General features: G+C 33.3%; 1 protein-coding gene across 2 annotated transcripts in view; it reads right to left on the reverse strand.

The window, feature by feature from the left end:
* The window catches only part of LOC106592553 (zinc finger protein 385A), a 322,502-nt gene that overhangs the window by 67,263 nt on the left and 241,836 nt on the right, over window positions 1-13,403 (reverse strand). For both annotated transcript variants that reach the window (XM_045696335.1, XM_045696336.1), the window contains one exon: window positions 20-130. In XM_045696335.1, the coding sequence (XP_045552291.1) occupies window positions 20-130 (111 nt within the window). The remainder of the gene's footprint in view (window positions 1-19; window positions 131-13,403) is intronic.

The raw sequence follows: 13,403 nt of genomic DNA on the forward strand, positions 1-13,403 counted from the left end.
GTAGGAAGCTGTTCTGTACCTCAGAGTTGAAGCGTATCTGGCAGACGTTACAAGAGATGATGGGCCTCTTGGTTTTCACCAGTGGAACGCCAAAGGTATGGTTGATCACCGCCTTCTGCACTGGGTCCATCTGAGAGAAATTAAGAGGGACGGAGGAAGAGGAAGAGGGAGAGGGAGAGGGAGAGGGAGAGGGAGAGAGAGAGGGAGAGGGAGAGGGAGAGGGAGAGAGAGATTATGTATAGGCTACTGTACATCCCTGTCTAGTCCAGTATCTAGCCCAGTGACTAGTACAGTATCTAGTCCAGTATCTAGCCCAGTGTCTAGTCCAGTATCTAGCCCAGTGTCTAGTCCTGTGTCTAGTCCAGTATCTAGCCCAGTGACTAGTACAGTATCTATTCCAGTGTCTAGCCCAGTTTCTAGTCCTGAGTAGTACTCCAGGCCAGTGTTAGAGCAGTGTTCACCTGACCCTAACCTAACACTGTTCGCCTGGCCCTGTTCACCTGACCCTACCATGACCCTGTTAACCTAACCCTACCATGACCTTGTTAACCTAACCCTGTTAACTTGACCCTGTTAACCTAACCCTGTTCACCTGACCCTGTTCACCTGACCCTGTTAACCTAACCCTGTTAACTTGACCCTTTTAACCTAACCCTGTTAACTTGACCCTGTTAACCTAACCCTGTTCACCTGACTCGGTTAACCTGACCCTGTTAACCTGACCCTGTTAACCTGACCCTGTTAACCTGACCCTACCATGACCCTGTTAACCTAACCCTGTTCACCTGACTCTGTTAACCTGACCCTGTTAACCTAACCCTACCATGACCCTGTTAACCTAACCCTGTTAACTTGACCCTGTTACCCTAACCCTGTTCACCTGACCCTGTTCACCTGACCCTGTTAACCTAACCCTACCATGACCCTGTTAACTTGACCCTGTTAACTTGACCCTGTTAACCTAACCCTGTATAGCCTAACCCTGTTAACCTGACCCTGTTAACCTAACCCTACCCTGACCTTATTAACTTAACTCTGTTAACCTGACCCTAACCCTGTTAACCTAACCCTATCCTAACTAATCCTGTTAACCTAACCTGTAACACCATTAACCTCAAGTTCAACAGTTGTATAGGTCTGTGTGTCTCTCTGTGTGTGTGTGTGTATGTGTGTGTCTGTGTGTGTTTGTGTGTGTGCAGCAGCCAAGCAGACCTAAGCATTATTTAACAACTGTTAAAGTACCATAGCTGTCATTACACTCTATGTCAAGCCTGAAAGACTCCATACAGCTCTGAGACACCAAAAAGCTCTGAAAGACTCCAGAAAGTCATAAAAGACTCCAAAAGCCCTAAAAGACTCCAAAAGCCCTAAAAGACTCCAAAAGCCCTGAAAGTCTCCATACTGCCCTGAAAGACTCCAAAAAGCCCTAAAAGACTCCAAAAGCCCTGAAAGTCTCCATACTGCCCTGAAAGACTCCAAAAAGCCCTAAAAGACTCAAAAAGCTCTGAAAGCCTCAAAAAAGCAGTTGATTCAGCAGGCTACTGGCATTACAAACCTAGCTGAAACACTACTGTAGCTCTGTTGCCATAACTTTTATAGATAACTGTGTGACACATTATGTAAACAGAAAATGCGCTCCAAGAATGACGGATTCCATACAAATCATCTTGGTTCCTGGACCCTGTCCACACATTTCAAGGCTGCGTTGAGACAATGACTTAATAGTGACCCAAACCCTGCTCAGATAATCCCTACCACTGTGTTGCTGAGTAATAGTGTTGCTGCAAATGTACATTGTCCCAGGGGTGTTGGCAGTCATAATGTAAGTAACCTATTGTATGTCCCTCTAGCTCCACTGAATGCCTCTGTCAGCTATTGCCAGCAGTAATCGTGTGCCTCTGAACCTGAGTTATACTGTTAGCCCTAGTATGAAGCCCACTGTGTGAAGTTTACCCTGCAGCTCAAACATAAATATCAGCTCAAACATAAAAATCACTGTCATGTCTACCTCTGATAAGCCTGATAAGAAATAAGGTTCATGAAATCGATAACTGATAAGAAACAAGGTTCATGAAATCGATAACTTGCCAGTAAGAGATAATATTCATATACTGACTAACAGGTTCACCTTCCTCACCTAAAGTCCATTCTTGTGGGAAGTTGCTATAGACCACCAAGTGCTAACAGTCAGTATCTGGATAATACTGTATGTGTGAAATGCTTGATCATTTATGTGATATCAACAGAGAGGTATATTTTGTGGGTGATCTAAATATTGACTGGCTTTCATCAAGCTGCCCACTCAAGAAAAAGCTTCAAACTGTAACCAGTGCAGGCAACCTACCAGGGTATCTACAAATGTATTGATCACATCTTTACAAACCCGGCTAAAACATCATAAATTACATTTTGGGCAAAAAGGCAAACTCGGCTCCATCAATCATTGAATCAAATGGCTCATTCATCATTAATTAATGATATATATTTTTTAAACTTAGGCATGACATGACAACCATGACAGCAACAAATTATGAACCTGTACATCCATATATAACTGACCGAATTATGAAAGGCAAGCATTGTAAATTTGAATTACGTAAAGTGAGTGTGGAAAAGGTACATTTTTCTGTTATTGTCTATCAACAATAACAAGCTATCTGGGTCTTGACAACCAGTCACCCTGTTACCAACCCTTAGTAAACTTTTGAAAAAAAAGTTTGACCAGATACAATGGTATTTCACAGTAAACTATTTAACAACAGACTTTCAGCACACTTATAGGGAAGGGCATTCAACATTTACGGAACTTACAGAAATGACTGATGATTTGCTGAGATACAGGTGTGGTAGGAACTGTCCTGTATGGTGGGTTGTGGTAGGAGCTGTCCTGACTAGTACAGTATTATTTATAATAATACGATTGTAGGAGCTGTTTCTGAAGCTTTTAACATTATCAATCATAATCTGTGTCTTTACATCCCATGTTATATTGTGGATTGAGAGTTACCTGTCTAACAGAACACAGAGGGTGTTCTTTAATGGAAGCCTCACCAACATAATAATCCAGGTAAAGTCAGGCATTCCCCAGGGTAGCTAGGTAGGCCCCTTACTTCTTAAAATCTTTACTAATGACCTACCACTGGCACTGAATAAAGCCTGTGTGTCTATGTATGCTGATGACTCAACACTATACACATCAGCTATTACAGCAAGTGAAATCACTGCAGCACTTAACAAAGAGCTGCAAGTCAGTTTCAGAATGGGTGGCAAGAAATAAGATGGTCCTAAATATTACAAAATCTTAAAGCATTGTATTTGGGACAAATCATTTCACTAAACCCTAAACCTCAACTAAATCTTGAAATTAATAATTTGTGGTGACTAAACTGCTTGGTGTAACCCTGGATTGTAGACTGTCAATGGTCAAAACATATTGTTACAACTGTAGCTAAGATGGGGAGAAGTCTGTCCATAATAAAGCGTTACCCTGCTTTCTTGACAACACTATCAACAAGGCAAGTACTACAGGCCCTAGTTTTGTCACACCTGGGCTACTGTCAAGTCATATGGTCGGGTGTCACAGAGAGGGACATATGCAAATTACAATTGGCACAGAACAGAGCAGCACTGCTGGACCTTAGATATACACAGAGAGCCAGCATTGATAATATGCATGTCAATCTCTCCTGGATAATGGTGGAGGAGAGATTGACTGCATCACTGCTTGACATGTTGAAATCACAGAGCTGTCTGTTTAAGCGACTAGCGCACAGCTCAGACACCCATACATACCCCACAAGACATGCCAACAGAGGTCTCTTCACAGTCCCCAAGTCCAGAACAGACTACGGAAAACACACAGTACTACATAGAGCCATGACTACATGGAACTATATTCCACATCAGGTTAATCAGCAAACGGTAAAATCTGATTTTAAAAAACAGATAAAACTACACCTTAAGTAACAGTGTGGAGTGTGAAGAGACACGCACACACACACACACACACACACACACACACACACACACACACACACACACACACACACACACACACACACACACACACACACACACACACACACACACACACACACACACACACACACACACACAGGCACTTACACCTGCATTCGAAAACACATGCTAACACACACTGTACACAAACATACATTTTAATATTGTTATTTTTCTGTATTATTGATTTTATATTGTAGATATGTTATGGTAGAATAGTGTGTAATAATGTGTTGAATTGTAGATATGTTGTGGTAGTGTGTAATAATGTGTTATATTGTAGATATGTTATGGTAGTGTGTAATAATGTGTTATATTGTAGATATTGTAATAATGTGTTATATTGTACATATGTTATGGTAGAGTAGTGTGTAATAATGTGTTATATTGTAGATATTGTAATAATGTGTTATATTGTAGATATGTTGTGGTAGAGTAGTGGGTAATAATGTGTTGTAGATATGTAGTGGTAGAGTAGTGTGTAATAATGTGTTATATTATAGATATGTAGTGGTAGAGTAGTGTGTAATAATGTGTTGTAGATATGTTGTGGTAGAGTAATGTGTAATAATGTATTGTATTGTAGATATGTAGTGGTAGAGTAGTGTGTAATAATGTCTTATATTGTAGATATGTTGTGGTAGAGTAGTGTGTAATAATGTGTTATATTGTTGATATGTTGTGGTAGAGTAGTGTGTAATAATGTGTTGTATTGTAGATATGTTATGGTAGAGTAGTGTGTAATAATGTTTTATATTGTAGATATGTTATGGTAGAGTAGTGTGTAATAATGTGTTATATTGTAGATATGTTATGGTAGTGTAGTGTGTAATAATGTGTTATATTGTAGATATGGTAGAGTAGTGTGTAATAATGTGTTATATTGTAGATATGTTGTGGTAGAGTAGTGTGTAATAATGTGTTATATTGTAGATATGTTGTGGTAGAGTAGTGTGTAATAATGTGTTGTATTGTAGATATGTTGTGGTAGAGTAGTGTGTAATAATGTGTTATATTGTAGATATGTTATGGTAGAGTAGTGTGTAATAATGTGTTATATTGTAGATATGTTGTGGTAGAGTAGTGTGTAATAATGTGTTATATTGTAGATATGTTGTGGTAGAGTAGTGTGTAATAATGTGTTGTATTGTAGATATGTTGTGGTAGAGTAGTGTGTAATAATGTGTTATATTGTAGATATGTTATGGTAGAGTAGTGTGTAATAATGTGTTATATTGTAGATATGTTGTGGTAGAGTAGTGTGTAATAATGTGTTATATTGTAGATATGTAGTGGTAGAGTAGTGTGTAATAATGTGTTATATTGTAGATATGTAGTGGTAGAGTAGTGTGTAATAATGTGTTGTAGATATGTAGTGGTAGAGTAGTGTGTAATAATGTGTTATATTGTAGATATGTTGTGGTAGAGTAGTGTGTAATAATGTGTTTTATTGTAGATATGTTGTGGTAGAGTAGTGTGTAATAATGTGTTATATTGTAGATATGTTATGGTAGAGTAGTGTGTAATAATGTGTTATATTGTAGATATGTAGTGGTAGAGTAGTGTGTAATAATGTGTTATATTGTAGATATGTAGTAGTAGAGTAGTGTGTAATAATGTGTTATATTGTAGATATGTTGTGGTAGAGTAGTGTGTAATAATGTGTTATATTGTAGATATGTTGTGGTAGAGTAGTGTGTAATAATGTGTTACATTGTAGATATGTTATGGTAGAGGAGTGTGTAGTAATGTATTATATTGTAGATATGTAGTGGTAGAGTAGTGTGTAATAATGTGTTGTAGATATGTAGTGGTAGAGTAGTGTGTAATAATGTGTTATATTGTAGATATGTTATGGTAGAGTAGTGTGTAATAATGTGTTGTATTGTAGATATGTTGTGGTAGAGTAGTGTGTAATAATGTGTTATATTGTAGATATGTTATGGTAGAGTAGTGTGTAATAATGTATTGTATTGTAGATATGTTGTGGTAGAGTAGTGTGTAATAATGTGTTATATTGTAGATATGTTATGGTAGAGTAGTGTGTAATAATGTGTTATATTGTAGATATGTTATGGTAGAGTAGTGTGTAATAATGTGTTATATTGTAGATATGTTATGGTAGTGTAGTGTGTAATAATGTATTGTAGATATGTTATGGTAGAGTAGTGTGTAATAATGTGTTATATTGTAGATATGTTGTGGTAGAGTAGTGTGTAATAATGTGTTATATTGTAGATATGTTATGGTAGTGTAGTGTGTAATAATGTATTGTATTGTAGATATGTAGTGGTAGAGTAGTGTGTAATAATGTATTGCATTGTAGATATGTTATGGTAGAGTAGTGTGTAATAATGTGTTATATTGTAGATATGTTATGGTAGAGTAGTGTGTAATAATGTGTTATATTGTAGATATGTTGTGGTAGAGTAGTGTGTAATAATGTGTTATATTGTAGATATGTTATGGTAGAGTAGTGTGTAATAATGTATTGTATTGTAGATATGTTGTGGTAGAGTAGTGTGTAATAATGTGTTATATTGTAGATATGTTGTGGTAGAGTAGTGTGTAATAATGTGTTGTATTGTAGATATGTTGTGGTAGAGTAGTGTGTAATAATGTGTTTTGTAGATATGTTGTGGTAGAGTAGTGTGTAATAATGTGTTATATTGTAGATATGTTGTGGTAGAGTAGTGTGTAATAATGTGTTGTATTGTAGATATGTTGTGGTAGAGTAGTGTGTAATAATGTGTTATATTGTAGATATGTTATGGTAGAGTAGTGTGTAATAATGTGTTATATTGTAGATATGTAGTGGTAGAGTAGTGTGTAATAATGTGTTGTAGATATGTAGTGGTAGAGTAGTGTGTAATAATGTGTTGTATTGTAGATATGTTATGGTAGAGTAGTGTGTAATAATGTGTTGTATTGTAGATATGTTGTGGTAGAGTAGTGTGTAATAATGTGTTATATTGTAGATATGTTATGGTAGAGTAGTGTGTAATAATGTGTTATATTGTAGATATGTAGTAGTAGAGTAGTGTGTAATAATGTGTTGTATTGTAGATATGTTGTGGTAGAGTAGTGTGTAATAATGTGTTATATTGTAGATATGTAGTGGTAGAGTAGTGTGTAATAATGTGTTGTATTGTAGATATGTTGTGGTAGAGTAGTGTGTAATAATGTGTTATATTGTAGATATGTTGTGGTAGAGTAGTGTGTAATAATGTGTTGTATTGTAGATATGTAGTGGTAGAGTAGTGTGTAATAATGTGTTATATTGTAGATATGTTGTGGTAGAGTAGTGTGTAATAATGTGTTGTATTGTAGATATGTTGTGGTAGAGTAGTGTGTAATAATGTGTTATATTGTAGATATGTTGTGGTAGAGTAGTGTGTAATAATGTGTTATATTGTAGATATGTTATGGTAGTGTAGTGTGTAATAATGTATTGTATTGTAGATATGTAGTGGTAGAGTAGTGTGTAATAATGTGTTACATTGTAGATATGTTATGGTAGAGGAGTGTGTAATAATGTATTGTATTGTAGATATGTTGTGGTAGAGTAGTGTGTAATAATGTGTTATATTGTAGATATGTTATGGTAGAGTAGTGTGTAATAATGTGTTATATTGTAGATATGTTATGGTAGAGTAGTGTGTAATAATGTGTTATATTGTAGATATGTTGTGGTAGAGTAGTGTGTAATAATGTGTTGTAGATATGTTGTGGTAGAGTAGTGTGTAATAATGTGTTATATTGTAGATATGTTGTGGTAGAGTAGTGTGTAATAATGTGTTATATTGTAGATATGTTATGGTAGAGTAGTGTGTAATAATGTATTGTATTGTAGATATGTAGTGGTAGAGTAGTGTGTAATAATGTATTATATTGTAGATATGTTATGGTAGAGTAGTGTGTAATAATGTGTTATATTGTAGATATGTTGTGGTAGAGTAGTGTGTAATAATGTGTTATATTGTAGATATGTTGTGGTAGAGTAGTGTGTAATAATGTGTTAATTGTAGATATGTTGTGGTAGAGTAGTGTGTAATAATGTATTGTATTGTAGATATGTTGTGGTAGAGTAGTGTGTAATAATGTATTTGTAGATATGTAGTGGTAGAGTAGTGTGTAATAATGTGTTGTATTGTAGATATGTAGTGGTAGAGTAGTGTGTAATAATGTGTTATATTGTAGATATGTAGTGGTAGAGTAGTGTGTAATAATGTGTTGTAGATATGTAGTGGTAGAGTAGTGTGTAATAATGTATTATATTGTAGATATGTTAGTGGTAGAGTAGTGTGTAATAATGTATTGTATTGTAGATATGTTGTGGTAGAGTAGTGTGTAATAATGTGTTATATTGTAGATATGTTGTGGTAGAGTAGTGTGTAATAATGTGTTATATTGTAGATATGTTGTGGTAGAGTAGTGTGTAATAATGTGTTATATTGTAGATATGTTGTGGTAGAGTAGTGTGTAATAATGTGTTATATTGTAGATATGTTGTGGTAGAGTAGTGTGTAATAATGTGTTATATTGTAGATATGTTGTGGTAGAGTAGTGTGTAATAATGTGTTATATTGTAGATATGTTGTGGTAGAGTAGTGTGTAATAATGTATTGTATTGTAGATATGTAGTGGTAGAGTAGTGTGTAATAATGTATTGTATTGTAGATATGTTGTGGTAGAGTAGTGTGTAATAATGTGTTATATTGTAGATATGTTATGGTAGAGTAGTGTGTAATAATGTGTTATATTGTAGATATGTTGTGGTAGAGTAGTGTGTAATAATGTGTTGTATTGTAGATATGTAGTGGTAGAGTAGTGTGTAATAATGTGTTGTATTGTAGATATGTTGTGGTAGAGTAGTGTGTAATAATGTGTTATATTGTAGATATGTAGTAGTAGAGTAGTGTGTAATAATGTGTTATATTGTAGATATGTAGTAGTAGAGTAGTGTGTAATAATGTGTTGTAGATATGTTGTGGTAGAGTAGTGTGTAATAATGTGTTATATTGTAGATATGTTGTGGTAGAGTAGTGTGTAATAATGTGTTATATTGTAGATATGTTGTGGTAGAGTAGTGTGTAATAATGTGTTATATTGTAGATATGTTGTGGTAGAGTAGTGTGTAATAATGTGTTATATTGTAGATATGTTGTGGTAGAGTAGTGTGTAATAATGTGTTATATTGTAGATATGTAGTGGTAGAGTAGTGTGTAATAATGTGTTGTAGATATGTAGTGGTAGAGTAGTGTGTAATAATGTGTTATATTGTAGATATGTTGTGGTACAGTAGTGTGTAATAATGTGTTATATTGTAGATATGTTATGGTAGAGTAGTGTGTAATAATGTGTTATATTGTAGATATGTAGTAGTAGAGTAGTGTGTAATAATGTGTTATATTGTAGATATGTTAGTGGTAGAGTAGTGTGTAATAATGTATATATGTAGATATGTAGTGGTAGAGTAGTGTGTAATAATGTGTTGTATTGTAGATATGTAGTGGTAGAGTAGTGTGTAATAATGTGTTATATTGTAGATATGTTGTGGTAGAGTAGTGTGTAATAATGTGTTATATTGTAGATATGTTATGGTAGAGTAGTGTGTAGTAATGTATTGTATTGTAGATATGTTGTGGTAGAGTAGTTTGTAATAATGTGTTATATTGTAGATATGTAGTAGTAGAGTAGTGTGTAATAATGTGTTATATTGTAGATATGTTGTGGTAGAGTAGTGTGTAATAATGTGTTATATTGTAGATATGTTGTGGTAGAGTAGTGTGTAATAATGTGTTATATTGTAGATATGTTATGGTAGAGTAGTGTGTAATAATGTGTTATATTGTAGATATGTAGTAGTAGAGTAGTGTGTAATAATGTGTTATATTGTAGATATGTTATGGTAGAGTAGTGTGTAATAATGTGTTATATTGTAGATATGTTGTGGTAGAGTAGTGTGTAATAATGTGTTATATTGTAGATATGTTATGGTAGAGTAGTGTGTAATAATGTGTTATATTGTAGATATGTATGTAGTAAGTAGTGTGTAATAATGTGTTATATTGTAGATATGTTAGTGGTAGAGTAGTGTGTAATAATGTGTTATATTGTAGATATGTTATGGTAGAGTAGTGTGTAATAATGTGTTATATTGTAGATATGTTGTGGTAGAGTAGTGTGTAATAATGTGTTATATTGTAGATATGTTATGGTAGAGTAGTGTGTAATAATGTATTGTATTGTAGATATGTTGTGGTAGAGTAGTGTGTAATAATGTGTTATATTGTAGATATGTTATGGTAGAGTAGTGTGTAATAATGTGTTATATTGTAGATATGTTGTGGTAGAGTAGTGTGTAATAATGTGTTATATTGTAGATATGTAGTAGTAGAGTAGTGTGTAATAATGTGTTATATTGTAGATATGTTGTGGTAGAGTAGTGTGTAATAATGTGTTATATTGTAGATATGTTATGGTAGAGTAGTGTGTAATAATGTGTTATATTGTAGATATGTTATGGTAGAGTAGTGTGTAATAATGTGTTATATTGTAGATATGTTGTAGTAGAGTAGTGTGTAATAATGTGTTATATTGTAGATATGTAGTGGTAGAGTAGTGTGTAATAATGTGTTGTATTGTAGATATGTAGTGGTAGAGTAGTGTGTAATAATGTGTTATATTGTAGATATGTAGTGGTAGAGTAGTGTGTAATAATGTGTTGTATTGTAGATATGTTGTGGTAGAGTAGTGTGTAATAATGTGTTGTATTGTAGATATGTTGTGGTAGAGTAGTGTGTAATAATGTGTTATATTGTAGATATGTTATGGTAGAGTAGTGTGTAATAATGTGTTATATTGTAGATATGTAGTCGTAGAGTAGTGTGTAATAATGTGTTGTAGATATGTTGTGGTAGAGTAGTGTGTAATAATGTGTTGTATTGTAGATATGTTGTGGTAGAGTAGTGTGTAATAATGTGTTATATTGTAGATATGTTGTGGTAGAGTAGTGTGTAATAATGTGTTATATTGTAGATATGTTAGTGGTAGAGTAGTGTGTAATAATGTGTTATATTGTAGATATGTTGTGGTAGAGTAGTGTGTAATAATGTGTTGTATTGTAGATATGTTGTGGTAGAAGTAGTGTGTAATAATGTGTTATATTGTAGATATGTAGTAGTAGAGTAGTGTGTAATAATGTGTTGTATTGTAGATATGTTGTGGTAGAGTAGTGTGTAATAATGTGTTATATTGTAGATATGTTGTGGTACAGTAGTGTGTAATAATGTGTTGTATTGTAGATATGTTATGGTAGAGTAGTGTGTAATAATGTGTTATATTGTAGATATGTTGTGGTAGAGTAGTGTGTAATAATGTGTTGTATTGTAGATATGTGTTGGTAGTGTGTAATAATGTGTTATATTGTAGATATGTTGTGGTAGAGTAGTGTGTAATAATGTGTTATATTGTAGATATGTTATGGTAGTGTAGTGTGTAATAATGTATTGTATTGTAGATATGTAGTGGTAGAGTAGTGTGTAATAATGTGTTACATTGTAGATATGTTATGGTAGAGTATTGTGTAGTAATGTATTGTATTGTAGATATGTTGTGGTAGAGTAGTGTGTAATAATGTGTTATATTGTAGATATGTTATGGTAGAGTAGTGTGTAATAATGTGTTATATTGTAGATATGTTATGGTAGAGTAGTGTGTAATAATGTGTTATATTGTAGATATGTTGTATGTAGAGTAGTGTGTAATAATGTATTGTAGATATGTTGTGGTAGAGTAGTGTGTAATAATGTGTTATATTGTAGATATGTTGTGGTAGAGTAGTGTGTAATAATGTGTTATATTGTAGATATGTTATGGTAGAGTAGTGTGTAATAATGTATTGTATTGTAGATATGTTGTGGTAGAGTAGTGTGTAATAATGTGTTGTATTGTAGATATGTTGTGGTAGAGTAGTGTGTAATAATGTGTTATATTGTAGATATGTTATGGTAGAGTAGTGTGTAATAATGTATTGTATTGTAGATATGTAGTGGTAGAGTAGTGTGTAATAATGTATTGTATTGTAGATATGTTATGGTAGAGTAGTGTGTAATAATGTGTTATATTGTAGATATGTTATGGTAGAGTAGTGTGTAATAATGTGTTATATTGTAGATATGTTGTGGTAGAGTAGTGTGTAATAATGTGTTATATTGTAGATATGTTATGGTAGAGTAGTGTGTAATAATGTATTGTATTGTAGATATGTTGTGGTAGAGTAGTGTGTAATAATGTGTTATATTGTAGATATGTTATGGTAGAGTAGTGTGTAATAATGTGTTATATTGTAGATATGTTGTGGTAGAGTAGTGTGTAATAATGTGTTATATTGTAGATATGTTATGGTAGAGTAGTGTGTAATAATGTATTGTATTGTAGATATGTTATGGTAGAGTAGTTTGTAATAATGTGTTATATTGTAGATATGTTATGGTAGAGTAGTGTGTAATAATGTATTGTATTGTAGATATGTTGTGGTAGAGTAGTGTGTAATAATGTGTTATATTGTAGATATGTTGTGGTAGAGTAGTGTGTAATAATGTGTTATATTGTAGATATGTTGTGGTAGAGTAGTGTGTAATAATGTATTATGTTGTAGATATGTTGTGGTAGAGTAGTGTGTAATAATGTGTTATATTGTAGATATGTTATGGTAGAGTAGTGTGTAATAATGTGTTATATTGTAGATATGTTGTGGTAGAGTAGTGTGTAATAATGTGTTGTAGATATGTAGTGGTAGAGTAGTGTGTAATAATGTATTTGTATTGTAGATATGTAGTGGTAGAGTAGTGTGTAATAATGTGTTTATTGTAGATATGTTGTGGTAGAGTAGTGTGTAATAATGTATTGTATTGTAGATATGTAGTGGTAGAGTAGTGTGTAATAATGTGTTGTAGATATGTAGTGGTAGAGTAGTGTGTAATAATGTGTTGTATTGTAGATATGTTGTGGTAGAGTAGTGTGTAATAATGTGTTGTATTGTAGATATGTTGTGGTAGAGTAGTGTGTAATAATGTGTTATATTGTAGATATGTTATGGTAGAGTAGTGTGTAATAATGTGTTATATTGTAGATATGTAGTAGTAGAGTAGTGTGTAATAATGTGTTATATTGTAGATATGTTGTGGTAGAGTAGTGTGTAATAATGTGTTGTATTGTAGATATGTTGTGGTAGAGTAGTGTGTAATAATGTGTTGTATTGTAGATATGTTGTGGTAGAGTAGTGTGTAATAATGTGTTATATTGTAGATATGTTGTGGTAGAGTAGTGTGTAATAATGTGTTATATTGTAGATATGTTGTGGTAGAGTAGTGTGTAATAAT

This window comes from Salmo salar, chromosome ssa15 (assembly GCF_905237065.1).
Source record: "Salmo salar chromosome ssa15, Ssal_v3.1, whole genome shotgun sequence".
NCBI classification, from domain to species: Eukaryota; Metazoa; Chordata; class Actinopteri; order Salmoniformes; family Salmonidae; genus Salmo; species Salmo salar.